The sequence below is a fragment of the Sapajus apella genome, unplaced genomic scaffold (genome assembly GCF_009761245.1).
Source record: "Sapajus apella isolate SASKATOON/1434 unplaced genomic scaffold, GSC_monkey_1.0 scaffold25, whole genome shotgun sequence".
Taxonomy (NCBI): Eukaryota; Metazoa; Chordata; class Mammalia; order Primates; family Cebidae; genus Sapajus; species Sapajus apella.
Window position 1 is genome coordinate 10416298 of NW_022436965.1, and position 25734 is coordinate 10442031.

Consider the following 25734-nt stretch of genomic DNA (forward strand, 5'->3'; position numbering starts at 1 on the left):
AGCTGATAATATATCTGGGATGCTTGAAGAAACAAAAGCAAAATCATTCTGAAGGGACAGACCCTCAATCTAGAGAGCACAGCAGTTTTTTCATAGATAAAACCCCACTTAAAATAAACTCATAATCCGGCCGGGCGCGGTGGCTCAAGCCTGTAACCCCAGCACTTTGGGAGGCCGAGGCGGGTGGATCACGAGGTCAAGAGATCGAGACCATCCTGGTCAACATGGTGAAACCCCATCTCTACTAAAAATACAAAAAATTAGCTGGGCATGGTGGCACGTGCCTGTAATCCCAGCTACTCAGGAGGCTGAGGCAGGAGAATTGCCTGAACCCAGGAGGCGGAGGTTGCGGTGAGCCGAGATCGCGCCATTGCACTCCAACCTGGGTAACATGAGTGAAACTCCGTCTCAAAAAATAAAAAAATAAAAATAAACTCATAATCCAAAATCAAAAAGCACATAGGAAGCAATATGTAGGTATCAGCCAGCACAACAAACGTCACCCTGCTTCCCCTCCCTGAACTCAAATAAAAAAAAAATCACACTGCCACGTGTGTACCTATGCAGCAATCTTGCATGTTCTTCACATGTACCCCCAAACCTCTAAATTGAAAAAAAAAAGGTGGGGGGGGGGAGAAAAGAAATACAGGGATTATGAAATGTCAATTCAATTTTTAAAAAATTTACTTATTATACTTTAAGTTTTGGCTTACATGTGCAGATCTTGCAGGTTTGGTACATAGGTATACATGTGCCATGGTGTTTTGCTGCATCCATCGCCCTGTCATCTACACTAGATATTTCTCCTAATACTATCTCTCTCCAATCCCCCCACCACCTGCTATTCCTCCACCACCTTCCAGGCCCCAGTGTGTGATGTTCCCCTCTCTGTGTCCTTGTGTTCTCATTGTTCAGCACCCACTTATGAGTGAGAACATGCGGTGTTTGGTTTTCTGTTCTTGTCAGTTTGCTAAGAATAATGGTTTCGAGTTTCCCATCCGTATCCCTGCAAAGGACATGAACTCATCCTTTTTATGGCTGCATAGTATTCCATGGTGTATATATGCCACATTTTCCCTGTCCAGTCTATCATTGATGGGCATTTGGGTTGGTTCCAAGTCTTTGCTGTTGTGAACAATGCCACAATAAACACGTGTGCATGTGTCTTTATAACAGAATGATTTATAATCCTTTGGGTATATACCCAGTAATGGGATTGCTGGGTCAAATGGTATTTCTATTTCTAGATCCTTGAGGAATTGCCACACTGTCTTCCACAATGGTTGAATTAATTTACACTCCCACCAACAGTGTAAAAGCATTCCTATTTCTCCACATCCTCTCCAGCATCTGTTGTCTCCTGATTTTTTAATGATCACCATTCTAACTGGTGTGAGGTGGTATCTCAATGTGGTTTTGATTTGCATTTCTCTAATGACTAGTGATGATGAGCTTTTTTCATGTGTTTGTTGGCTGCATAAATGTCTTCTTTTGAAAAGTGACTGTTCATATCCTTTGCCCACTTTTTGATGGGATTGTTTTTTGTTTTTTGTTTTTGTAAATTTGTTTTAAGTTCTCCATAGATTCTAGATATTAGCCCTTTGTCAGATGGGTAGGTTGCAAAAATTGTTTCACATTCTGTTAGTTGCCGGTTCACTCTATTGATAGTTTTTTTGCTGTGTAGAAGCTCTTAAGTTTAATTAGATCCCATTTGTCTATTTTGGCTTTCGTTGCCATTGCTTTTGATGTTTTGGTCATGAAGTCCTGGGCTCAAATATATCAAAGAGATTTTTAAACATGAGAAAAGAGTGAGATTCTGTCTTTAAAATGTTGAGGGACAGTTCCAAGTAGAGCAAGGAGCATTTATAGCTACAGGAGTCCAGATAAGTTTTGTGTGTGTGTGTGTTTCGTGTGTGTGTGTTGTTTTGTTTTGTTTTTTTGACATGGCGTTGCTCTGTCACCCAGGCTGAAGTGCAATGGCACTATCTTGGCTCACTGCAACCTCCACCTCCCGAGTTTAAGCAATTCTGCCCCAGCCTCCCAAGTAGCTAGGACTACAGGTGCACACTACCATGCCTGGCTAATTTTTTTGTGTTTTAGTAGAGACAGGGTGTCACCTTTCACCATGTTGCCCAGGCTGGTCTCGAACTGTTGAACTCGAGCAATCCACCCACACTGGCCTCGCAAAGTGCTAGGATTACAGGTGGGGGCCACCGCTCAAGACCCCAGATAAGTATTCTTATGGGGAATTGGCAGTCACAAAATTGGGAAGAGAAGGAATTGGGAGACAGATGAACAAGAATTGGTTCATAAAATGCCTTACACTCTGTGTTAGTCAGGACTCTTGTTTGCAAGTGACAAAAAGATAACATTTGTCTAGGGAGTATTTTGCTGTTACTGGCTTACCTGACCAAGAAAAATATTGTTTAAATGACAAGATCCAGAGAACCTCATTCTCTCTACATCTCTCACTGCTTTTTTCTTTGTGAATACTTATTTCCTTCTACTGCAGACTGATTTTCCCCCAAAAGTACAGAACATTGCCACTTGAAGTTTTTGACTCATACCCTTTTCTAATTTTCTTTTTTTATTGTGGTAAAATATATGTGGAATTTACCATTTTAACCATTTTTTTACATGTACAGTTCAGTGGCATTAAGGACATTCACATTATTCAGTTATCACCACTATTTATCTCCGGAACTTTTCCAGCATCCCAAACTGAAACTCTGTACCCATTAGACAAGAACTCCCCATGCTCCCCTCCTCCCAGCTCCTGGGAGGTCACTGCTATTCTATTTCATGTGCCTATGAATTTGGCTACTCTAGGTAAGTCATATAAATGGGATTATACAATATTTATCCTTCCATATGTAGCTTCTTTGACCACACTTTCTTTTTTTAAATTGACATATAGTATTTGTACATATTTATAGGGTTGCACCCTTTAGTTTTGATCAGAGAGGAAAGAACCTTCTGTGTGCACACACTTCCATCCCTTAGCTCCATTTTGAAAATTTTTGAAAGAAAACTAATTGCCTTGGCTTGAGTAATGTGCTTACTTTCAGACAAGGAAGATGACAGGTGTTGTGATTTGCCCATTTAGGGTTGCATGATCACCTTAGTGTCTTCCCCAGTTATCTGAAAACATACCGTCTTATAGAGTCCTCTGTCCTTTCTATCTAAAACAGCACCCCACACCAATCTCATCTCTTACTCTGCTTTGATTCTTTTCCAACGTACTCATCACTGCATATTATTAAATGTATTAATTTGCTTGTTGATTCCCTAGCCACTACAATAAAAGATTTATAACATTAGAGACCTTCTCTGTCTCATTTATCTCTGTGTTTCCAGTGCCTAGAACAGTGACTGGAACATAATTGTAACTATACTTAATTAATTTGAAATTGAGCTAGAGATACAGATTTAGTATTCACTGGTAAAAGTGATTAAAAGGAATTGCTCTTTCTTCCACCTCCTTCGTGAAAACGAAGAATTAGAAATTGAAAGGAAATTAACTGAGGATATATGAACAGAGTGATTAAACATGAGAGTTATGCACAAATACGTAGTGAAACAACAATGCTGTCTAAAGATGGATATCTGTGGAAAATACAACCTTGCATGATGGATACATAAGTAGAATCCTGAAATTGCAGTAGATTAAGCTCTTTCTGAAATTACTTCCTAATGCAGGATATTCACATTTAAACTATAAATGTGAATATATAAACCCATCAGGTGTTTGCATATATGTGTGTGTGTATACACACACACACTTTTATTGATTAACATTGGAAACTGGCAAATACAGATATGAGTCTTAAGCCACAATGGTCAGTACTGTTCTTTCAAAATTGGCCTTAGCTTTGCCAAGCAAGACAACATTCTCTGGAGCAGAACTTCACATTGTCAGGTTGCCCTACATAAGAATCACTCAGATACTACTCACTATAGCTGCCTTCCCCCACCTCTCTTCCCCCACCTGTCCTTAATCTCAAGGGCAGGGCAAGTCAAAGGGGAACAACATAAACGTTATATCTAAAAAGACAAAAAAAAGTAGGTAAAAATGATCATCTGTGCTTCCTGACTTTTGCATGCTGCTTTCCATCTTTTACTTTTCTTGGAGTTTATTATCTTTATGATGCTTCCTGGACATCCCAAACTTAGCCATAGTTGTACCTTAGCCAAGTGTACTCTACCCTGACTCCCTGCCAAAATTACTTCTTTCATATCTCCTCTCACCCATGTAATAAGCACCTTACCTCCAAATCCAATCAGGACTTCATTCCATAGTAGGAAAATGAAGTACATTGTCTCAAGGTTGTCCCCCTGCCATGACCTTTTTCTTACTACCTATCTGAACCATAAAATAAGTTACCTATGGCAACTTTCTGCTTTTCTTTCTAGGAGATTAATAGGGAGACCCATTGCCAAAAAGTTTTGGTGCTAACCTCCACCCCTACACTGACCCGTTAGGAAGTGGGAAAGGCAGATATGGGTACTCAAGAATAGTTTGACTGGGACAACATCACCCTTTCCAAGTTATTCATAGTAACAGTTTCACATTTATTCTTAATTATTAGGAACATAATGGCCATGCATATTACAAAGTGCTTGTGAAATTAATTACTGAATTCTTCTTTTCACTTGTGTACTTTAACTGATTATTTGTTATGCATGTAATGTGACTAGCTGCTCTTAATTTAAGAGGTGGCATTGCTAAAAAGTACTCAGCTGTGCTACAGTTAGTAGTATATACAGTTTTCTTGGTTTTAAAGGAAGATAATTAACTGAAATGTTGGAATATCCTAAGTATTCTATGGTAATTTTTGGCTTCCTTAAAAACTCCTGGGATTTTGTATGCTTTGAAATCACATTACTTTATCATACTTGATCTGTTTAGGAAACCTAATGTTATTAGCCTGGAATTTGTGAGTCTTTCAAAGGGGATAAAAAGCTATTCACTATAAATCACAGATTCACTAGATAGATTTGGGGACAAGCTTAGGGGAAAAAAAAATTCTAATACTGGCCAAGATAAATGAGACACAGTGTCAATTTTTCTGCCACTGACTAGGTAACCAGACTGCCTCACTTTAAGGATTTCCCTTTGGTTTATTATCTGTAGGTATCTGGAATAACTGGTTATCCTGTTACTCCACTGTAGCTGCCACAGTGCACAAGTTATCATTCTTTATTCTTCAAGGTGGTGAGCTTGGTCAAAAGTTACTGTGAGGCTCAGATAACTGACTTTAAGTCTGATAAATCTATGGAACTGGGTATATTAGATAAATTTGCTATAGTTTATGTACTTTCATACTTTTGCAATTACTTAGACTTCTAAAATGTATTATTTGTTTCTTTCATAGGATAATGAAGGCCAAACAGCTCTACATTATGGTAAGAAGTTTCTAAGTTACTAAATTATCATATTTGAACATCTTCTCTATTTGTTTTCAACTTTATTCTTACATAGTGCTTAGAAAAGTATCTGGCAGCTAGCAGAGATACAATAATTTTTTGTTTAAAAAATGTATTGGGCCGGGCACAGTGGCTCACACCTGTAATTCCAGCACTTTGGGAGGCCGAGATGGGCGGATCACTTGAGGTCGGTAGTTCTAGACCAGCCTGGCCAACAAAACCTGTCTCTATAAAAATATAAAAATTAGCCAGGCGTGGTGGCAGGCGCCTGTAATCCCAGCTACTCAGGAGGCTGAGGCAGTAGAATCACTTGAATCTGGGAGGTGAGGGTTGTAGTGAGCCAAGATCACACCAGTGCACTCCAGCCTGGGCGACAAACTGAGACTTCATCTAAAAAAAAAAAAAATGAAATGAAACCCTGTCTCTACTAAAAATATAAAAATTAGCCAGGCGTGGTAGCAGGCTCCTGTAATCCCAGCTACTCAGGAGGCTGAGGCAGTAGAATCACTTGAACCTGGGAGGTGGAGGTTGCAGTGAGCCGAGATCACTCCACTGCACTCCAACCTGGGTGACAAACTGAGACTACATCTAAAAAAAAAAAAATGTATTAATAACTTAGTAAGTTGAAGATATATTAAAATTCTTATGGTCACGTTTAAAATAAATTGTTTCTGTACTATCAACAGAAATGGAGACCCCTCCAGACCCTGTTTGAAAATTCATTATTTCATTCTTGGTTCTATTCATGAGTGACAAGAAAGATGTTAATTATTGCCACTGTAGAATTTAGCATCTCTCCTACAAGAAATATTTTTGTTGATCTAATTGAGAAAAATAAATATAATTTTTAACTAATTTCTTTTACAAAGGGATTAGCTTAAGAAATCTGTAAAATAGAAAAAAAAATCAGATAGAAATTATAATATGGCAGCTCTGCTTAGTAAATTCAGTGAGATTAAAGATATTCCAGTATTTTGTAAAATGTAAAGTACTAGTAAATATAATTAAAAGAATCTGAGTACAGTGGTGCATGTCTATAGTCCCAGCTACTCAGGAGGCTGAGGCAGGAGGATGACTCAAATCCAGGAGTTTGAGGTCAGCCTGAGCAACACAGATCCTGTCTCAAAAAAAAAAAAAAAAAAATTCTATTTGGGTGTGAATATGGTTGAATGACAGACAGCCATCAATATTCAAACCAGATTACGGACCAGCCACCTTCTGACCTTTTGGGAGGGAATGCCCTGTTGGGAGGGAATACATTTGGCAATCTGGCAGTCTTAGACTGCCATTCAGTAACAAGTGGTTCAGATGACTCTGGACACTTTATTCACTGCTTGGACTTTAAATTTCCACTTCTTAAGTGTTCAAAAATCCCAAGCTTAGAAATCAGCTAAGGGATTTCAACCTGATAGTGTCTCTGGGATGCTTGGCAGAAACAAAAGCAAAATCATTCTGGAGGGATGATTCTGGAGAAACCTCACTGTGCTATCTAGGAGTTTTAACCTATTGAACTGGCTATTATACTACCTATATATGTCAGCCTAATTGAGGTTGAAATGTCTGTCACCAACTGCCAGCCCTAACTCACTTATGAGTTTATCTAGCATAACCTTGGTACCAAAACCAGCAGGAGAAAAGAAAAGAAAATTGTGAGTCAATCTCACTTTTGAGCATATGCAGAAATCCTAAATAAAATATTAGCAAATGAAATCCATCAGTGTATTTTTAAAGGAAAGAAAGATACATGTGCTAACCAAATTGAGCTTATCCCAGGAATTCAAGGATGACTTAACATTTTTTTAAAAATCTATTAATGTAGCCTTCTACATCAGCAAATCAGGTTAAAAGAATCAAATCAAATGCAGAAAAAAGCATTGGATGACGTTCAACACTCAAAAAGCTGTAGAAAAAAGTAGTTAAGACCCTGTGCTCTTAAGCCAGACTTCTGGGTTCAAATTCTAGTTCTACCACTGACCTGGGACAAAATACTTAACTCACACTGTACCTCAGTTTACTCATGATGAAATAGGGAATAATAACCTCAGAGATTTGTTATGAGTTAATCTTTGTAAAGTGCTTAGAACAATGGCTGACACTTGGTATATACTCAATGAATGTTAGTTAATTCTTTTTATGATAAAAGCTCTTAAACTAGGAATAGAAGGAGACTTCTATGGCCTGATTAACTTTCTTATCAAAAACCCAGAGCAAACACTATTATTAAAGATGGAATGTTTGGGGCATTTTCTTTACAATCAGAAACAAGAAAAGCATGCATACCATAACTATTTCTCTTCAATACTATATTAGAATTATAGATAACACAAAATGAAAAAATAAATAGTACATGAGATGGATAAAACAAAATCATCATCATTCTCAGTACAATTAGGTACATAGAAATACAAGAAACTCTACAAATTATTAAAACTAATTATACAATTTAGCAAGGATGGTGAATGCATTCGTTTCTTAAAGTTCACTCTTAAACATTAGTATAAAAAGGTAAAAAAATTTAAAAATTATTTTAAATATTATTTACAACAGCAGCAAAGTCCTAGGACTTAACCTAACAAAAGGCATGTAAAACCTTCATAGAAAAAAATGTGATTTTTTAAAAGACATTTTTAAAGGAACTAAGTAGAAGGAGAAATAATCCATGTTAATGAATGGGAAGACTCAATTTCATAATGATCATTTCTGCCAACACAAAGTACAAATTCAGAGAATTTGCATAAGAATTTTTCAGCAAATACTTGTGGAATTTAACAAGCTTGTCCTAAACTTCATATGGAAGATAAAGGAGCCAGGAGTATCTAAGACAGTTTGAAGAAAAACAAGAAAGAAGGACTTGGTCTTCCAAATATCAAGATGTTATTTTACAGCTATCATAATGAAGGCAGAGAACTGAATTCCAACATGACAACATCAGAAGCTTCACTGACACGCTCTGTTGTCAAACTGGTGAAAATTATTTTCAAAACTGTAGACATTTATAGCTTCTGAAAATGGTATTAAGGACAAAAAGCAAATGAAGAGACATCTATTCAAGAGAATCTACAAAAATTTGGTAAGAAGGAAAACTTTGTAGTATTTGAGCCAAGATCACTTCCTCCTTTCCCTCTTGCCAGCCCAGCAATGTGGAGACTCCACTCCACAATGCTGTAGCCAGGAACGCAGAGCTCCCTCTCTTCCCAGCTCCCAGTCAGAGGGCTTTCTTCCTGGTAGAAGCAGGACAAACATTTTCCACCTTGCCTCCAGCTACCTTTTGCTAAGGCTGTCCTGGACAAATGTGGTCCTAACTACTTGGGAGGCTGAGGCGGGATAATCACTTGAATCCAGGAATTGAAGGCTGCAGTGAGTCATGATCATGCCACTGCACTCCAGCCTGGTTGACAGAGTAAGACCCTATCTCAAAAAAAAAAAAAAAAAAAGAACTATGAGTAGTCTGAAATTGCCCCCTACTTACAAGCTAACAAGTTACCCTGACACAGTTTCATGGTTGCTGGCAAAAGACAAAACTTTTGGATCAGAAACAAAAGACTTTATTATCCATGGCACAGCAAGCAGCCTGAGCTTCATGTTTTCATCATTTCTTCTTGCCTCCAAAGTCCCACCAGAGCAATACAGAGAGGCCTAGGTAGATACTGCACACACCGTGTGTCATGGCTTAGGAATCCTGATCTTACGGAACTCTAATCCTTTATAATGGGCCACAAGCAAACCTTTGCTCAGGAGGAGGTATTATGTTGATTATTCTGGGTGGTAAGCATACCTGCCCTCCGCTTTGGAAAGAAACACTATCTCTGTTGTCAAATATTTTCTTTACACAAACATCCTTGAAACTTAGTCTAGAACAAAAGCTGTCTTATGTCTTCTGCATGTACCTTTGTACCTTATGTACATTTGTACATAAGACGTGCAGAAATGTGAGAGACCTTTCAAGAACTCTCCCAACAACAGTTAATTCAGGAATGCAGATTAAAACATTTAGATACAACTTCATACTCATCAGATTGGCAACATGTGAACATCTACACATATTAGTATTAGAATGTAGAACAACAAGAATTCTACATTACTGAGGAGAGTGTCAACTGTTACAGCCATTTTGATATCAGTTTAGTAAGATTTAATAAAGTTAAAGGTACACATACTCCACAACCGAGTAATTTCAGTTCTAGACATATACCAGAGAAAAACTCCTGAACATGTGTATAATATGATTTAGAACATTTATTACAGAATATTCGTAGTAGTTAACAACTTGTTTTATTGGCCTCTATATTCCTCTGTATGCCATGCTTATAATATTTGTTAATTAAAATTGCACATAAATGCATCTGTGCACATACAAACACATATGGTACCAAATCCCTTTGAAAGAACCATTAAAATGAGCATATAAAATAGTAAAATAATAAACTATATTTAATCTGTAAGCTCCTGTCTATAAATAGCCCTCTAGAAGAGTTTTTTGTTTGTTTGTGAGTCGGTGTCACACTCTTGTCACCCAGGCTGGAGTGTAGTGGCCAAGTCATGGCTCACTGCAGCCTTGAACTTCTGGGCTTGAGCAGTCCTCCCACCTCAGGCTCCCAAGTAGCTGGGACTACAGGACGCACCACCACAGCTGGCTAAGTTATTTTATTTTTGTTGAGACAGGATCTAGTACAGGCTGTTGTCAAACTTCAGGCCTCCAGCAATTTTCCCATGTCAGCCTCCCAAAGCATATGTAGTCGTTGTTGTTCTCACCATTTTATAAATGAGGAAACTAAAACTCGAAGAGATTAACAAGCTTGCCTAAGGCGACTGGAAAATCAAACCCATGTCTCTATATTTACTAGGAAAGGACAGAAAAATGAGTGTTTTCCCATACCTCCTTCCACAGCATTCACATCACTTACTCCTCAAACATGTTTATAAACTATTTCTATCATATGACTTCTCCTGTATTATCAAGAGCTAGCTGTTCTAAACCCTAATTTTCCACCCAGAAAAAATTTGTCTCAAATACCCCACGGCTATGATGGCGATCTGGGATAATCAGGCCTAAGTCAAACAACCACAGATTCAAAAAAGGAAAAATAAACTCTTCACGGGGGTTGGAGGGCCTTCAGCATGAAATTCACGGCTACTCATTTTTCCTGATATCTTGCTTCAAGAGGCCAGCTTTCTTTCACTCTAAAATATTTGCCCTACGGTCTAGAGTTCACTGCTCTGCTTATAAAGACAGCCACTCCCAATGCACCCACATTCTCTGCTGAATCAACTTACTTCCATCCCCTTATTCCTTCTTTCATTCCCTCATTCAGATGTTTTTCAGTGCCTTCTTTGTGGCATGTGCTGTGTTTTCCCTTTATTTCTCCCTTCTAGAAACTGTAGCAATGGCTAAAACAGATTGAATGTGCCCTTGAGAGTTTAGATGAGTCACTCTGTCATCCCTAGTTAACCATTGGGAGTGAATGCCTTTATGGATGTAGGAATGTGTCTGTTTAAGTTTGATATATTTAAAATGCATTTATAGATAGCAACAGAGTAGGGATTTTTCAAAAGGCATTTCTGACTGGCTTCAAATAAGCTCTATTTTCTTTATGTACTGGTACGGAAAAATCTCTTAACATATATTGTTGAACAAAAAGATTAAGGTGTAGTGCAGTGTATATAGTGTGCTGTCATGAATACATCCATGCTTGCTAGTAAATATATATCTTTGGGAGGATACATAAAAAGCTAATAATGTTAATTGCCTTAAGGAAGAGGAGGTGGGGGGCTAGAATACAAGAATAAGATGAAAACATTTTTCTGTAAACCCTTTTATAACTTCTATATTGGACCTATATGCATATATTACCTGTTCAAAAATTATTTTAAATTTGAGCATCATGGGTTCTGTTAGTACTATGAATATGATACAACTTCTTAATTATATTTCATTAAACAAATATTTTAATGCCTACTATTTGCTGGATACAATAAATATTCTTTTTAAGATAAGAGATGTCCCCAGATTTCTTTGCTTCCCACCCAATAAATAAGAACCCAGTATCTACAGTGATAAGTGGGTGAGCAAACACTATATCTGGGAGAACTCTGAGCTTGGATTTCAATACCAATGCAACCTGGAAATAAGGCCTCTTGAACTAGAAGGAATCAGGAGTCAAAACTGAGATCCTGCACATGAGCCAGGACCTTCAAAAGGATACATCCACAGCTTAAAAGAGAAGGCAGAAGGGTGGAGATTAGAACAAGTTGGCCTACTGGTAAAAAGAAGACAAAGAAGCGTCTCTGCCTCAGACTAGCATTTGGGTGGGAACAAAAGCCATATAAGTTTGAAGTTCACATTTATATGCTCGTTATTTCAGGAATCCTCAAGTCAAGAAATTAACATAAGTGTACTGGGCTCGTGAATGCTAAACTTTTCTTGAGAAACACATCTTCAACCTATACAGTACGAAATCCCTCCAGAATGAAGCCCTACTGAAAATCAGTTCACAATCCAAAATTACAAAATACACTTGAATGTCAGCAGACACAGAAAACCACAGTATTAAACTTTGAGGAACTTCAGTAAAACTATTGAAATGATCAGAATAAGTCTGTATAAAATCAAGGAATCAAAAACACAAGAGCAAGACATTCCAAAAAAGAACAGGCAGATATGGAAGAGAACCAAACAGAACTTATGTAGATGGAAAAAACACAGAAATTTTATAATGGATAGGTTAAAGTGAAGAATTGACACAAGTTAAAAAAAATTGGTGAAAAGATTTGTCTAAAGCAGTTGCCAAAAAGGCGGCACAGAAAGGTAAAGAAATGATAAATGTAAAAGAGACATTAAGAGTGGAACGAGAAAATTCAGCATTTATTTATTTTAATTTTTTTTTTTTTTTTTTTAAGACAGAATCTCACTGTCACCCAGGCTGGAGTGCAGTGGTGTGATCTTGGCTCACTGTAACCTCCGCCTCCTGGATTCTCCTTTCCCAGCCTCCAGAGTAGCTGGAACTACAGGCATGTGCCACCACACTCAGCTAGTTTTTATATTTTTACACACCTGGCTAGTTTTTGTAATTTTAGTAGAGACGGGGTTTTACCATGTTGACCAGGCTGTGTCAAACTCCTAGCCTCAAGTGATCCACCTGCATCAGCTTCCCAAAGTGCTGGGATTATAGGCATGAGCCACTGTCCACAGCCTAATTTTTTTGTTTTTAATTTTTGTGGGTACATAGTAGATATATATTTATGGGGTATACGAGATACTTTGATACAGGCATACAATGTATAATAATCACATCATGATAAATAGGGTATCCATTCCCTCAAGCATTTATCCCTTGTTTTATAAACAATCTAATTATATTCTTTTAGTTATTTTGAAGTGTAAAATTCAATTATTATTAACTATAGTCATCCTGTTGTGCTGGGTCTTATTCATTCTTTGTAAGGATATTTTGTACCCACTAACCATCCCCACTTCCCTCCACATGTCCCTACAACCCTTCCCAACCTCTAGTAATCATCCCTCTACTCTCTCTTTACACAGTTTTAATTGTTTTAATTTTTAGCTTCGACAAATAAGTGAGAACATATGAAGTTTGCCTTTCTGTGCCTGGCTTATTTCACTTAACATAATGACCTCCAGTCCATCCATGTTGTTGCAGATGACCGGGTCTCACTCTTTTTTTATGGCTGAATAGTACTCTATTGTGCATACGTGCCACATTTCGTTTACACATTCATCTGTTGATGGACACTTAGGTTGTTTCCAAGCCTTGGCTGTTGTCAACAGTGCTGCAACAAACATGGCAGTGCAGATATTTCTTTGATATGCTGATTCGTTTTCTTTTGGGTATATACCCAGGATTGAGATTGCTGAATCGTATGGTAGCTGTATTTGCAGTTTTTTGAGGAACCTCCAAACTGTTCTCCAAGGTGATTGTACTAATTTACATTCCCACCAATAGTGTACAAGGGTTCCCTTTTCTCCACATCCTCACCAGCATGTTATTGCTTGTGTTTTGGATAAAAGTCAAGTTCATTATTTTTAATATGAGTTCCAGAAGGAGAGATTGGAGAAAATCAATATTTGAAGATACATTCACTGATAATTCCTAGAATTGATTTAAACATTGGGATCTTCAGATTCAGGAACTCTGAGCTCTGGTTGGTAATAATCTGTGCTGTTCATCTGGTGGAATACTATACAGCAATGCAAATGAGCTGCATCTACATGCAGTAACTTAAATGAATCTTACACATGCTATTGAGCTGAGATGCCAGACAAAAAAGACTACATACAGTATGCTTTCCATTTATATAAAGGTCAAAAATGGGAAAAACATCTCTACCATTAGTAAAGGGGGTAATTGATTACCTTGGGTGAAGTAGGCAGGTAGCAAACACTAGAAGGGGTTAATAGGGCAGGAGTGCTTCTCAGAGTCTAATAATGATCTGATTGTTGATATATACTAGTTACATGGATAAATTTCCTTAAGAAAATTTATATATAGTTGACCAATGAACAACATAGGTGTGAACTGTGTGGGTCCGCTTACTACATGCAGAGTTTTTTAAAAATAAATACATTGGAAAATATTTTGAAGATTTGCAACAGTTTGAAAAAACTCAATTTTGCAGCTTAGAAATACCAAGAAAAATTAAGAAAAAGTTATATATGTCATGAATGCATAAAATATGTATAGATGCTAGTCTATTTCATCATTTACCATCATAAAATGTACACAAATCTATTATAAAAATTAAAATTTATCAAAACTTATGCACACAAACACAGACCATTCATAGCACCATTCAAAGTTGAGAAAAATGTAAACAAATGGAAAGATGCAGTATTAAATTATAGCTGCATAAAATTAAGTGTAGTACGTACTGTTCTGTAATAATTTTGTATATACCTCCTGTTGCTATTGCAGTGAGCTGAAGTGTTGCCAGTCTGTGCTTAAAGTGCCAGGTGATGCTGGTCATCTCTACATGAGCAGTTTGTCTCTCCAGTAAATTGCATATCACAGTAAAAAAGTGACCTCACAGTTCTTGTGTGTTTTTCTTGCTTAGTGCCCTACCATAAACCTTGAAATAACACAAGGGGGCCCTTTTGTTATTTCAAAATGCCACTAGTGACGCTGGAAGTGTTCCCAAGAAGGAAAGTCATGACATTTACAAGAAAAAGTTAATTGCTTGATATGTACCATAGCTTGATGTCTGCTACCGCAGTTGCCATCATTTCAGACAGATGATTGATCTTGGAAACAGGCAACATAAACATACAGCGTCAATATATGCAGTACAGTACTATACATGTATTGTAGGATTTTCTTAACATTTTCTTTTCTATGGCTTATTACATTAAGAAGACATATACGAAGTATGTGTTAATTGACAGTTTCTGTTACTGGTAAGGCTTCTAGTCAGCCATAGAATATTAGTAGTTAAGTTTTTGAAGAGTCAGCAGTCATGTGGCTTTTCTAATTCGTGTGGAGCTGGCACGCCTAACCCTCATGTTGTTTAGGCTCAGCTGTATATGATTTTGGTACTCTTCTGTATGCATTTTATACTCTTTAAAAAGTATATAGGCACCAAAAAAGTCTAAACCTAGGCAGATGTACAGTAGTGGTGGTGGTGTTTCTATATAAAATCCCATTTAGTCTTTTCTACAAATGTTTGAGCTAGGTGTTACCTTTCCCCATTTTTAGATGAAAAACTACAGTTCAGAGATGTGACCTTGACAGGGTAATCCAAGCTGTAGGTAGCAGAGCCACGACACTTGTACAGGTCTTCTGATTCCACATCCAGACCTCTTTTTGTAATTTTACAAATAATTACAGTCTTCCTGTCTTTTTAAGGAAAACATTATTTTGTGGAAGATAATCTTTTGTAGAAACAAAATTAAAGAAAATCTTTTCTTATTGGCCACCTTGGTCAGTGATTCAACACTACTTTTCAAGACTGTACTTGGCAGTAAATGTATGTCAACATCTCTGTCTATCTGTGTGCTTTTATCTTCTTATTTCTGTTCACAGAGAGTTTAGACATTAATAAAAACTATCCCTGATTCAGAAATCTTGCCTAAAAAGTTGATCCAGAACTTCTATTTCTCTCAGGTTATATTAATCATCATGGAAAGAACAAAAAAAAAATGCCATGTATGTTAAAATCAAGATAATCAAATACTAAATATCCTTAGAAGTTCTGGCATTACAAATATATAAAGCTAAAATATTCTGACAATTCAGGTGTGTTTAATAAAAATTATTTTTTGTTTAAAATAACTTTAAATATTATTTTAAATATTTAAAAATTATAAATTAAGAATAACTTACTCCTATAAGCAATTACGAATTATTTAAGCAATTCGTAATTGCTTATAGGAGTGGGTGATTTTTACTTTATAATTTTTCACTAGGTCACCGGATTCTTGCCAGTTTTTAAGGTAGTCAAAACAGTCTTGTGTGTAATAATAACCCTTGTGTGTAATAATAATAATAACCATTTATTAAGCACCTATTATATGCCAGAGAATCTGCTGGGCATATTTGTTATTCATTTAATCACTTAATATTATTTAACCCTTTTTATTTAGTAGGCAGTTGATTACTATTTGTTTATTTTATTTCAGGACTCTTAACCTACTCTTGGAACTTTCATTAAGCTATAAGTATCGTTAAATCCAGTGAGTGCAGTCAGTGTTGGGGATGTCTTTGGGGGCTTAGCTATTATTTTTTATGAATTACGGTTGGGCTTGACAGCTGTCCTTGTGTTGACAGCTCTTCTGATTATAGCAGTTGTCAAACTCCATCTTTAAGCAGGTTGTAAATCCTGGCTTCTTCCGATTAAAACTGGGTCAGAGCCAATCGCAGGTTAACTAGAGGCCAGTATTCTACTACTGTACGTCCTTATTAGTTCGTTCTAAATGGGCTTTGTGTGACAGCATACTAAAATCCTCATATGCCTATATTTTACCTGGGTTTTTTTGAATCTTCAGATATTGGTCCCCTGGATATTTTGTGATTAAACATGGTCCTTGCTGAAGAGTATATTGGTATAAGTGTGGTCTTCCATATAAATGGACTGTTAGCCTTCCCCTCCTGTTCCTCCAGTGGGAATACTAATATCATTGCATCTGTGTCTCCCAGGGGAAATCAAGGCTTTTCCTTGCACGTGCAGTCATGTGATTTCAGAGTGGGCAGGCTTTGTATCCTCATGAGCCCTCGGTCTTCCAGGCAAAGCACCATCTGTTCTGTTACCTCCACACTGTTACAGGGCAGTGGGAGGAGGCATTAGAGTGAAAATAAATAAAATAAAAAAGAAAGAAATTCATCATCAAAACCCTGAGGATTAATGGAGTCAGAGGCTCACTGCTCTGAATGAAAATTCATCTTCACCTGTGCCAATGTCAGGGCTGCCTCTATGGCACTTGACAAATAGAGGTTCCCAGGGTACCATAAATTCAGCAACTGTTCTAATCCCTGTAGACTTGCTCAGGCTTTTCCGAGATGGGCTTATGACTGTTTTTGTATTTCCCAGCACATTGTGGGCACCAGTATATCCCCTCATTAATTTGGTAAAAAGTTAGCACCCTTTCCTCCTCATTTCTCTCTCGTGTTCTTTGCCTTTGTCTGTTTTGAAAGGGTGGGCAGCATACACATTTCTGAAAGACGACTCTACATTGTGACTTGTGTTTCACTGAAGATGCCAAAGGCAGAGAAATCAATTAACTAATGAATTTTGAGCAAATAGTAAGTGCCCAGCATTATGCTAGATGGAGAAGAGAATAGAAAAAGGCATATACTCAAGCAGTTCACCATCTAACTGGGGGATACAAAGCATATTTTTTCAATAGCTATTTGTTGGGCAACTATATGTGCAAGTAGGCTCTCTACTAACAAACATAATGGATGCCTCTCAACAGTGAATCTCCAAGAGATACTCCAAGTGACCTCCTCATAGCAGGATAAGATGCACCCATGTGGTTTAAAAGGACCTCTATCCTTTTAAGTTACTAGATCTCATTCTATCCTGCTATGAGGAGGTCACTTGGTTTTTTTTTTTGAGACAGTCCCACTCAGTCACCAGGCACCAGGCTGGAGTGCAGTGGTACAACCTTGGCTCACTGCAACCTCCGTCTCCCTAGTTCAAGCAGTTCTTCTGCCTCAGCCTCCCGAGTAGCTGGGACTACAGGAGTCATACTTTTTTCTCTCTACAACCTCCTTGTTGTTTATGCCGTCATGTGAGTCCGTCTTTGCATAAATCCCAGGCATTTGTTAATAAAACTCCTTTCATATGAATGCCGTATTTCTTGCTCCGAGTTACTGTTTTGCAACCTGAAATTCCAAATTTATATCTCACATTATAGTTAGACCTGAGCTAAAATTTCATTCACATCTGTCAAGGTCGGGAATTACTATTAGTCTCAGTTAGCATTTTCATAGCTGGTTGACTAGAGTTCTCTGGATGTGGAACTTAAATTCTTAAGCTCCATTCCTGGGCTGGTGCTCATAGATTATATTATATCTCACCCGTGGGATGTTCACATCATCATACAGCATAAATGTAATTAATGTCCCTTTGTCTGAGATGGCCATCTTTTGTGTCTTCAGCCTTGGCATGCATCTACTTCACCCTGATCTTCTTGTGTAGCTGTTGGGTTAGTTTTGAGCTTAGCATGATATGACAGTTTATGTTGGTTATTATTGTGTATAACATATTTATATAATGGGAAGCTTATACCTGTGATACTGCTAAAGGTCCTATTTTAAAACCTGTAACTGCAGTGTAAAGGTTAAATCACTATTGTTCAAAATATAAATGTCTTATAGCCAGTTCTGTGTAGGATACATAGCCTCTTTTCATAGCTACTTGATATGAGGCAATGTGTCTTTAATTTTGTTGTATTTTATGAAAGATTGTCTTTCATTTTAATCTAATTTGGTATACAGTGATTCATGATCAAACCCTTCAGAAATTTAAAATTAAAATGTTAACTAAAGTTATTTTGGGGCTGGGCACAGTGGCTTATGCCTGTATTCCCAGCACTTTGGGAGGCCGAGACAGGTGGATCACCTTAGGGCAGGAGTTTGAGACCAGCCTGGCCAACATGGTGAAATCCCATCTCTAGTAAAAATACAAAAAAAAATTAGCTGAGCTTGGTGGTAGGTGCCTGTAATCCCAGCTACTCAAGAGGCTGAGGCAGGAGAATCACTCAAATCGAGGAGGTGGAGGTTGCAGTGAGCCAAGTTCGTGCTGTTGCACTCCAGCTTGGGTGACAAGAGTGAGACTTCATCTCCAAAAAAATTAAATTATTTTGGGAGGCAATTTTAAATTCTCAAAAAGACAGTATAATCCTAAACACTCTCTTGAATCCTCAGCCTTGGTAAAGATGATACTGTCTCTTCTTCCCTGTCTGTGGCATCCCTCGAGATGCAGAATAGCTCTTGAGTCTCAGGAGCTACCCCAAACTATGATCTCAGCCAATCAGCAGTGACCCTGGGGTTGGATTAGGCAATTTTTCCTCCCTTTACATTTTCTTCTATTCCCCATTCATCAAATATTAGTATCTATACCTTGGTAGCCTTCTAAGAAACCCCACACCACTGAAGGCAGATTTTAGCACAGAAAAATATCTACCCTCTACTTTGGTTCACTTAGAACCATTTCTGAGCTTATATGGTTATGGATTAGAGTTTGGTACCTAAGTTTATCAAGATAAGTAATGTAAAGGGTCACAAAATCTATCCCAAGTCTGTAACCTGTCACAATCTGGTTTTGGCTGTTGACTCTGTGCCCACTTCACAGCGCATAGCCATGAAGCCCTGAGCTGGAAGCATCTACCCAGGGAGAAAAGATGGTCAAGGGAACTGGAGAAACTACTTTATCTTTTCTTAAGTACCAATAGAGAGCAAAAGAAGAAATATTGCTGCTAAATCGTCTCAAACAAACACCTGGGGTGTTCTGCTTCCACTATTAAGATGTAGAAAACTGCAAAAGAACTTCATTCTCACCCTAACAAAAGAAAAAGATAATCTACAAAGTCATAACTTTTGTGAACATATGGGAGAACAGAGGTTCCATGGCAGCCAAATAAACTGAATTTCAAAGAGTGACAAGTCCCTATAGGACACACAAACTGTTTTACCTTTGGCAGAACACCTGAAGAAGAGGCAGCCACCATAAAAATAGGTAGGAAGCAAACAGCTAAGATGAACAAATTGTTAAAGTGAGTTAGCATGACATTTCAGAGTCACTGGAAGGTTGAGACCCAAAAGCAGTCCTCAGTTGCATTCTTTTTCATTAACTGGGTGCTCATGAGAGAAATTTAGAAGAAAGCCAGCCCTCTTCAGTGGCTCACAGGCATGAAACACTTCTACTTCCCTGTATCCTTTTTTAATTAATTAAATTTTCGACACATTAAAAATTGTATATATCATATACAACATGATGTTTTGAAATATGTATATATATACATTGTGGAATGGCTGAATTGAGCTGATTATATGCATTTTTTGTGGTGAGAACACTTATCAAGAATACAGTAAATTATTAGTTGTAGCCACCATGTTGTACAATCCTGCACTCTTATTTCATTCAAAGATAAACCTTAAGCCATAGAGGAGGAGTTGAAAGCCCTTCTGGCCTCCTCTCCTGCTGCTCCTGGGCTCAAGCAGATATCCACTGCTTTTGAAGTGAGAGTAAAAGCAAAGTCTGCCTTCAGGGAGGACAGGAAAACCCTGGGCTTAGGACTCTGCAGTGATATAAAGCAGAGATTTCCTCACCAGTGAAGGCAGGGCAGGAAAGTCTCTCCTTCCCAAGACACCCACCACTACCAACACCACATACACACACACCACAGTGTTTGCCTGACATTTTGGGGAGGGGTGTGTAGGAACAATGAGAAATCGCCATCCCTGAGGTCCTGCCTAAGACTGAAACCAACCCAAAAGGACAAAGAACTTCTCATTACTCTCACTGTGAGCCAAGCCCTGAGTAATAAGCAAGAGGAGTACATTAATGGAGGAGAGACAGGAATGTAGAAAGAGACGCCCTCTGTGGTACAGACATGCAGAGACTGCCAAAAGCTAAGGGTGGAGCAAGAATAGTGGGGGGAAAAAACCCTAGCACCTTAGCCCCACGCTAAGCATAAGGTAGCAGCATCCTATTACTGGAGGAGTTTGACAGCAATGATGTACTGGGCTTATCTATCACAACAACAAACTCAAACCCATATCAACTACCGACATTGATCTCTATATCTTCATCAGAGCTCTTGGGTGAACAGGTACATTTTCAGTGAGCAGTAATACCTTGAAAGGATTCTGTTTTCCTGAGCAGTAGGTCTCAACAGTGAGCTTAAAATACTTAGTAAACCATGTTGTAAACAGATATGCCATCATGCATTCTTTGTTGTTGCATTTATAGAACATAGACAGAGTAGATTTAGCATCATTCTTGAGGGCTCTAGAATTTTTGGAATGGTTAATGAGCCTTGTCTCTAACTTAGCAGTTGCATTAGCCCCTAACCAGAGTTCACCCGTTCTTTGAAGCCAGGCATTGTTTTCTGCTTTCTAGTTATGAAAATCCTAGATGGGGTCTTTTTCCAATATGAGACTGGTTCGTCTACATTGAAAATCTGTTGGCTGGAAACAGTGGCTCATGCCTGTAATCCCAGCACTTTGGGAGGCCCAGATGGGTGGATTACTTGAGGTCAGGAGTTCGAGACAAGCCTGGCCAACATGGCAAAACCCCAACTCTACCAAAAATACAAAAATTAACCCTGGTGATACATGGCCTGTAATCCCAGCTACTCGGGAGGCTGAGGCAGGAGAATCGCTTGAACCTGGGAGGCTGAGGTTGCAGTGAGCCAAGATCAGGCCACTGCCCTCCAGCCTGGGCAAGAGTTAGACCCTCATAAAAAAGAAAAAAGGAAAATCTGTCGTGTAGTATAGCTATCCTCATCAGTTATCTTTATCTTAGTTAGAGCTTCTGGATAAGTTGCCACCACTTCTACATCAGCACTTGCTGCTTTACCTTGCACTTTTTTTTTGAGACAGAGTCTCACTTTGTCACCAGGCTGGAGTGCAGTGGCAGGATCTCAGCTCACTGCAACCTCTGCCTCCTGGGTTCAAGTGATTCTCCTGCCTTAGCCTCCCAAGTACCTGGGACTACAGGCATGCGCTACCACGTCCAGCTGATTTTTGTATTTTTAGTAGGGACAGGGTTTCACCATGTTGGCCAGGATACAACCTTGCACTTTTATTTTATGGAGATAACTTCTTTCCTTCAGCCTCATGAGTCAGCCTCTGCCAGCTGCCAACTTTTCTTCTGCAGTTTCTTCATCTCTTTCAGTCTTCATAGAATGAAAGAGTTAGAACCTTAGTGTGGATTAGACTTTGGCTTCAGGGGATGCCGTGGCTGTTTTGATCTTCTATCCAGACCACTCAAACTTTCTAAATCAGCAATAAGGTCGTTTTGCTTTCTTATCCTTTGTGTGTTCACTGGAATCGCGCTTCTAATTTTCTTCAAGAACTTTTACTTGTCATTCGCAAGTTGGCTGACTGGCACAAAAAGCCTACTTTTGGCCCACTTTTTGACATGGCTTTGTCACTGAGCTTAATCATTTCTAGCTTTTGATTGAAAATGAGAGATGTGTGACTCTTCCTTTTACTTGAACATTTAGAATTCATTGTAGGGCTATTAATTGGCCTAATATTAATATTATTGTGTCTCAGGGAATAGGGAGAACGAAAGAGAGGGATAGATGAGGGATTGACTACTCCATGGTACAGTCAGAACACATTCAGCATTGGTCAATGAAGTTCATATTATGTGGGTGCACTTTGTGGCACCCCAAAACAATTACAATAGAAACATCAAAGATCGCTTATCACAGATTCCCACAACGGAAATACTAATAAGGAAAAGTTTGAAGTATTGTGAGAGTCCCTGCAGTGTGACACAGAGACACAAAATGAAGAAGTGCTGTTGGGAAAATGGCATCAGTAGACTTGATTAATATAGGGTTGCCACAGATCTTAGATTTAATAAAGAAATGCAGTATCTGTGGTGCACAGTAAAGTGAAAAACAATAAAATAAGTTATGCTTATATAAAATATTTTGAACTGAATGAAAATGAAAACACTCCTGTCAAAATTTGTGGGGTGCGCGAGAGGCTGAGGCAGGAGAATCACTTGAGCCGGGGAGGCGGAGGTTGCAGTGAGCCAAGATCGCACCACTGCACTCCAGCCTGGGTGACAGAGCAAGACTCCACCTCAAAAAAATAAAAATAAAAATAAAAATTGTAGGATGCAGCTAAAGCAGTGCTTTAAAGGAAATTAAATACTATTATTAGAAGAGAAGAAAGATTTCATGTCAAGGATCCAAGCTTCTACCTCAAAAAAAGAAGGGCAAACTAAGCCCTAAGTAAGTGTGAGACAATAATAAAGATCAGAGCAGAAACCATTGAAATAGAAAACTGGAAAACAGAAGATCAGTGAAATCCAAAGCTGGTTGTTTGTAAAAATCAGTAAAACCGATAGTCCTCTAGCCAGACCAATCAAGGAAGAAGAAAAAGAAAAGAAACAGGCTGGGTGCTATGGCTCACACCTGTAATCCCAGCACTTTGGGAGACCAGTGCAAGAGGATCACTTGAGACTAAGAGTTTGAGACCAGCCTTGGCAACATAGCAAGACCCTATCTCTACAAAACAATTTTTTTAAAACATGCCAGGCACAGTGGTTTGAGCCTGTAAATCCCAGCTACTCAGGAAGCTGTGGCAGGAGGATCACTTGACCAGGAGTTCCAGGATGCAGTGAGTTATGATTGTGCAACTGCACTCCAGCCTGGGTGACAAACTGAGATGCTATCTCCAAAAATAAAAAGCAAATTAGCAGTTTCAGGAATGAAAGGATATCAGTACATACCCTGAAGATATTATAAAGCAAATAAGGAAACATTATGCACAATTTTGTACCAATGAAATAGATAACTTAGATGAAATGGACAAATTATAATTTATTTTTTGAGACAGGGTCTCACTCTGTCACTCAGACTGGAGTGCAGTGGTGCGATTTCAGCTCACTGCAGGTTTCACCTCCAGGGTTCAGGTGATTCTCATGCCTCACCCTCTCTGGTAGCTGGGATTACAGGTATGTACCACCACACCTGGCTAATTTTTGTATTTTTAGTAGAGATAGGGTTTCACCATGTTGCCCAGGCTGGTCTCAAACTCCTGACCTCAAGTAATCTGCCTGCTTTGGCCTCCCAACGTGCTACTGCTAGGATTATAAGCATGAGCCACCACACCTGGCCAGGACAATTCTTTTTTTCAGACACAGTCTCGCTCTGTCACCCGGCTGGAGTGTGGTGGCACAATCTCAACTCACTGCAACCTCTGCCTCCTGGGTTGAAACGACTCTCCTGCCTCAGCCTCCCAAGTAGCTGGGACTGCAGGCGCATGCCACCACGCCCAGGTAATTTTTGTATTTTTAATAGAGAGGGTTTCACCATGCTGGCCAGAATAGTCTCGACCACTTGACCTCATGATCCGCCCACCCTGGCCTCCCAAAGTGCTGGGATTACAGGTGTCAGCCACCGCGCCTGGCCTCAGGACAAAGTTTTTTTAGATACAAACTACTAAAGTTTTCTCAAAAAAGAAATAGAAGGCCAGGCATGGTGGCTGACACCTGTAATCCCAGCACTTTGGGAGGCTGTGAGGCAGGTGGATCACCTGAGGTCAGGAGTTCAGTATCAGCCTGGCCAACATGGTGAAACCCTGTCTCTACTAAATATGCAAAAGTTAGCCAGATGTGGTGGTGCGCGCCTATAATCCAGCTACTTGGGAGCCTGAGGCAGGAGAATTGCTTGAACCTGGGAAGCCAAGATTGCAGTGAGCCAAGATCGTGCCACTGCACTCCAGCCTGGGCAACAGAGCCAGACTCCATCTCAAAAAAAAGAACAGAAAAGAAATAGAAGTGCACGCCTTTAATCCCAGCTACTTGAGAGGCTGGGAGAAGAAGATCACTTGGAGCCAGGAGTTCAAGGCTGCATAGCACTATAATCATGCGTGTGAATAACCACTGCATTCTGCCCTGGGCAACATAACCTGACCACATCTTAAAAAAACAAACAAAAATAGAAAATCTGGATAGCCCTATATCTATTAAAGAGGTTGAATTTGTAGCCAAAATCTTTCCCACAACAAAATTTCCAGGCCTTGATTACTTCACTGATGAATGCTACTGAGTGTTTAAGGAAGAAATTGGCTGGGCGTGGTGGCTCATGCTTGTAATCCCAACACTTTGGGAGGCTGAGGTGGGCAGATCACCTGAGGTCAGTAGTTCAAGACAAGCCTGGCCAACATAGCAAAACCCCATCTCTACTAAAAATACAAAAATTAGGCATAGTGGTGGGCACCTATAATCCCAGCTACCTGGGAGGCTGAGGCAGAAGAATTGCTTGAACCCGGGAGGCGGAGGTTGCAGTAAGCCAAGATCATGCCATTTGCACCATTGCACTCCAGCCTGGGAACAGTGTGAGACCCCGTCTTAAAACAACAACAACAACAAAAAAAACCAATTCTACACAGAAACTTTTCCAGAAAATAGAAGGGGAGGGAGCACTCATTCTGGGAAGCCAGAATTACCCTGATACCAAATTCAGACAAAAGCCTTTGAGAAAAAGAAAACTACAGGCCAGTATTCCTTATGAACATAGATGCAAAAATCTTTAATAAGATGTTAACAAGTTGAATCTAGTAAATACAAAAAGGATAATAAATTATGTCCAGGTGTGTTTATCCTAGGACTGCAAGGTTGATTTGGCAATTGAGAACCATAATATTTCACCATATCAACAGATCAAAAAAAAAAATGGTTATATCAATGTCTGTAGAAAAGGCTGACAAAATTCAGCTTTCCTTCATGATTAAAACAACAACAACAAAAACTTACAGCAAAGTAGAAATAGGAAATAGTAGGGAATTTCCTTAGCCTAAGAAAATTGACAGTTAATATCCTTCATGAGAGGCTGAATGCTTTACCTCTGAGACTGTGAACAAGACAAAGATATCCACCCTCTCCACTTTGATCCAGCATTATATTGAAAGTTCTAGCCAGTGCATTAAGGCAAGGAAAAGAAATGAAAGCCATGTAGATTTAAAAAGAAGAAATAAAGCTTTCTTTTTTCATAGGTGATGTGTCCCTCTGTGTATAAAACCACAATAATCTAGTTTAAAAAACTAGAATAAGTGAGTTCAGCAAGTTCACAGGGTAAAAAATCAGTATACAGAAATGAAGAGTATT

At 38.8% G+C, this 25734-nt stretch overlaps 1 protein-coding gene across 7 annotated transcripts in view; it reads left to right on the top strand.

Moving 5' to 3' along the window:
* The window catches only part of ACBD6 (acyl-CoA binding domain containing 6), a 220859-nt gene that overhangs the window by 165239 nt on the left and 29886 nt on the right, over positions 1-25734 (top strand). For 5 of the 7 annotated variants that reach the window (XR_004272769.1, XR_004272770.1, XR_004272768.1 and 2 more), the window contains exon 7: positions 5376-5406. The exons of the other annotated variants lie outside the window; for them this stretch is intronic. Coding sequence is in view for 1 of the 5 variants with exons in the window: in XM_032291240.1 (XP_032147131.1) it covers positions 5376-5406 (31 nt within the window). In the remaining 4 variants the exon portion in view is untranslated. The remainder of the gene's footprint in view (positions 1-5375; positions 5407-25734) is intronic. 7 annotated transcript variants of the gene reach the window in all.